At 46.6% G+C, this 2850-nt stretch overlaps 1 protein-coding gene across 1 annotated transcript in view; it reads right to left on the minus strand.

Annotated features, from left to right (window-relative positions):
• LRIG1 (leucine-rich repeats and immunoglobulin-like domains 1) overlaps nt 1-178 on the minus strand; it is a 119789-nt gene extending 119611 nt beyond the window's left edge. Inside the window, exon 1 of the mRNA XM_008588178.1 lies at nt 50-178. Within this exon, the coding sequence (XP_008586400.1) occupies nt 50-178 (129 nt within the window). The remainder of the gene's footprint in view (nt 1-49) is intronic.
• Nucleotides 179-2850: the final 2672 nt, after the last annotated feature.

Here is a 2850-nt window from a genome sequence, read left to right on the forward strand (position 1 = left end):
CCCCGGCCTGTCCCCCAGGCCCCGCCCCCGGCCGCTCGCCCTCACACACCCCCTCGGTTCCGCGCCCCGCGGCAGCCTGCCGGCCCACGTTGGAGGCTTTGCAACAGCGCCCTGCCACGCCCCCCTGCCTGCTGCTCATTGGCTGCCGGAGTCCACGGCCACCAACCTCGAAGGCCATTGGAGCGCTCACCGTGATCCCGCCCCTCCCGCCTGGCCTGCCACCCCGCCCCCACTCTCTTTTCCCACCCAAGGTGTGAAGGGCAGGGGACTGGGAGGAGAAAGGGAGGGACCGCCCCCGCCTCTTAAAGGGGACGTAAAGGTTGTTGGAGAATGTGGACGCCGGCCGGGAAGAAGAGGTGTAAAGATATACCCTCTGGGTCTAGCGGAGGAGAGAAAATTGGTGAAGAGGACGACGCCCCGCTTTGGAGCCGTCTGGCTCCAAGGTTTCTTCTCTCCTCAGCACGCTGTAAACCGGACGGAGGATTTAGAGCAAAGCGCGCACTCATTTTCCAGATACCTTCGAGGAGCAAAGACACAGATTTAAAACTTCACACATTTCCTCCTGATTGGGGCATCCTTAGTTATTTCATTAGGGGTGACCCCTTTCCTCCTCGCACGGCCTGGAGCTCTTTCCTGCTCCTGACTTGCCTTGATGTCTTAAATCCATTAATATATCCTTGATTCCCAAAATGAATGTGTACTGCAGAAACCAAGTCTCAAAAGCGCATCCCTCTCCCCTGCCCCTAGTTAGTTGAAGAGTAATTCAGGAAAGGGGGTTGCTTTGTTGTCGTTGTTGTCCGGTTTTTTGTTGTTGTTGTTGTTTGTTTGTTTAAATCAGCGCCTAAAAGGCAGTTTTCAAGAAGTCGTAGATAGACTACTCATAAGAGACAAAGTAAAAGGAGAAATAATAGTTACAAAGCTTCTAATTTTGGCTCTTACAGATCAAAACATAGTAGCCATGTGTTATGACAGTGCATGGAAAAGGTAAAGCAGATACACACTCGCGTGCACACACACGCACAGTCTCTGTGAAAAAAGGGAAAGATTAGCCCTGTAATATATAGCTGTCCTGGGCGTTTTGAGTTGCTGGTATCTCTTATCCCTTCTCAAGACTATGCAAGTGGCACACATTGTCAGGAAAATTAAGCAGGTCAAGTCCGTTGAAAAACGTTTGCTCCAGCACGTTTTATCTAACTCGTGTGTTAGGGAAACTGAGGGGAGGAGATGTTCCTCAGGAGGAAAAAGGAAAAAAAAAAAAAAATTTAAAGGGTTTTGTTCCAGTTTTGACACATTCTAGGGGGTTTGCTTTAAATGAGATGCACTTTGCCTCTTTTCATCTCTTTTCTTCAACCAAAATTGGGTCTGGGCTTGGTAGACATGTGATTGCTGATTGCCTTTCTTCTTATCCCTTCCTACCCGTCTTTTTCCTCCTTTCCCTTATTCTGATTCATTATGCTGTCAGACAATGATGCCTCATTTCTCTCTCTCTCTCTCTCTCTCTCTCGCTCTCTCGGCATGGTCTTAGCAATGATATCCATAGCAGTGCTCAAATATGTGTGTAAATCAATCTAAATATGATTCCTAAGAAACATTATCAGAAAAATGCTGCACCTGACCCATTCAACCCAAAGCTTTAACCAGCTTTTATGTTTCATTTGTAATCCACATAAACATACACCTTCCCTCTGGGCAAGAAGAAATAGAGTACTTCAAAAAGTTGGTGGAAAAATGGAATTGTGTTTCATTGTTTTCATGCCTTTTGGTAAAAATAATAACAATACACAGGGGGAATGGAATTTAAAGGACCCCAAACTTATAAAGTCCTGTATGTCAGTGTTTAAGTTTTTCCAAGAACACAAAACAGTAATTTAATGCTGAATAGCCCTGACCATTTCCTTAAACAGAACTGTGGGTCTTCCACACCCCACACCCCAAAATAAAACAGCACATGCAACAAAAATAAATTGAACTGATTGAACCTCTTGAGATGCTGACCTAAAATTATCTTCCAGCTTTGTCCCATTATTAGTACTGTAAAATGGATATATATATATATATATTTTTAAAGATGACCGGTAAGGCGATCTTAACCCTTGACTTGGTGTTGTAAGCACCACGCTCAGCCAGTGAGCGAACCGGCCATCCCTATGTGGGATCTGAACCCGGGGCCTTGGTGTTATCAGCACCGCACTCTCCCGAGTGAGCCACGGGCCGGCCCAAAATGGATATTTATTGTAAAATATTTTTCAAATGCTTGTGGGCGCACCTGTGAGATGTTCTTTTGGTATCCCAGAGTTCTGGAGGATAGGATTTGAGAATCTGCAAGGTGAGGGTATGCCACAAATCTAAAGCATCCCCTGTGGTTTGGTTACCACGCAGCCAGAGAAAAAAATTCCAAAGCTGAGGAACACTTGGGGGGACGGGGCGCCTGAGGGTTGGCAGTTCCTCTCGTCTACAGCAAAGCATGAAGTCATGTCTGCTCCCCATACCATGTATGGAAGTTTGCCCACATACTAGCAACCTGCTTGTCATTGCAATGAGAGTGTGGGCTTGGAGAAGGGTGATCTCCAGCTTAGGGGAGAATTCATCTGTGCCCACAATCTAAAATCAGAGAGACCTCAACAACAACAGTGGCAAGTTTCTAATATCCCTGCTTATAAAAGAGCAAGTCTTGGGGCTGGCCCGTGGCTTACTCGGTAGAGTGCGGTGCTGATAACACCAAGGCTGTGGGTTCGGATCCCATATAGGGATGGCCGGTTTGCTCACTGGGTGAACGTGGTGCTGACAACACCAAGTCAAGGGTTAAGATCCCCTTACCGGTCATCTTTTAAAAAAAAAAAAAAAGATAAA

This window comes from Galeopterus variegatus, unplaced genomic scaffold (genome assembly GCF_000696425.1).
Source record: "Galeopterus variegatus unplaced genomic scaffold, G_variegatus-3.0.2 Scaffold4707, whole genome shotgun sequence".
Taxonomy (NCBI): domain Eukaryota; kingdom Metazoa; phylum Chordata; class Mammalia; order Dermoptera; family Cynocephalidae; genus Galeopterus; species Galeopterus variegatus.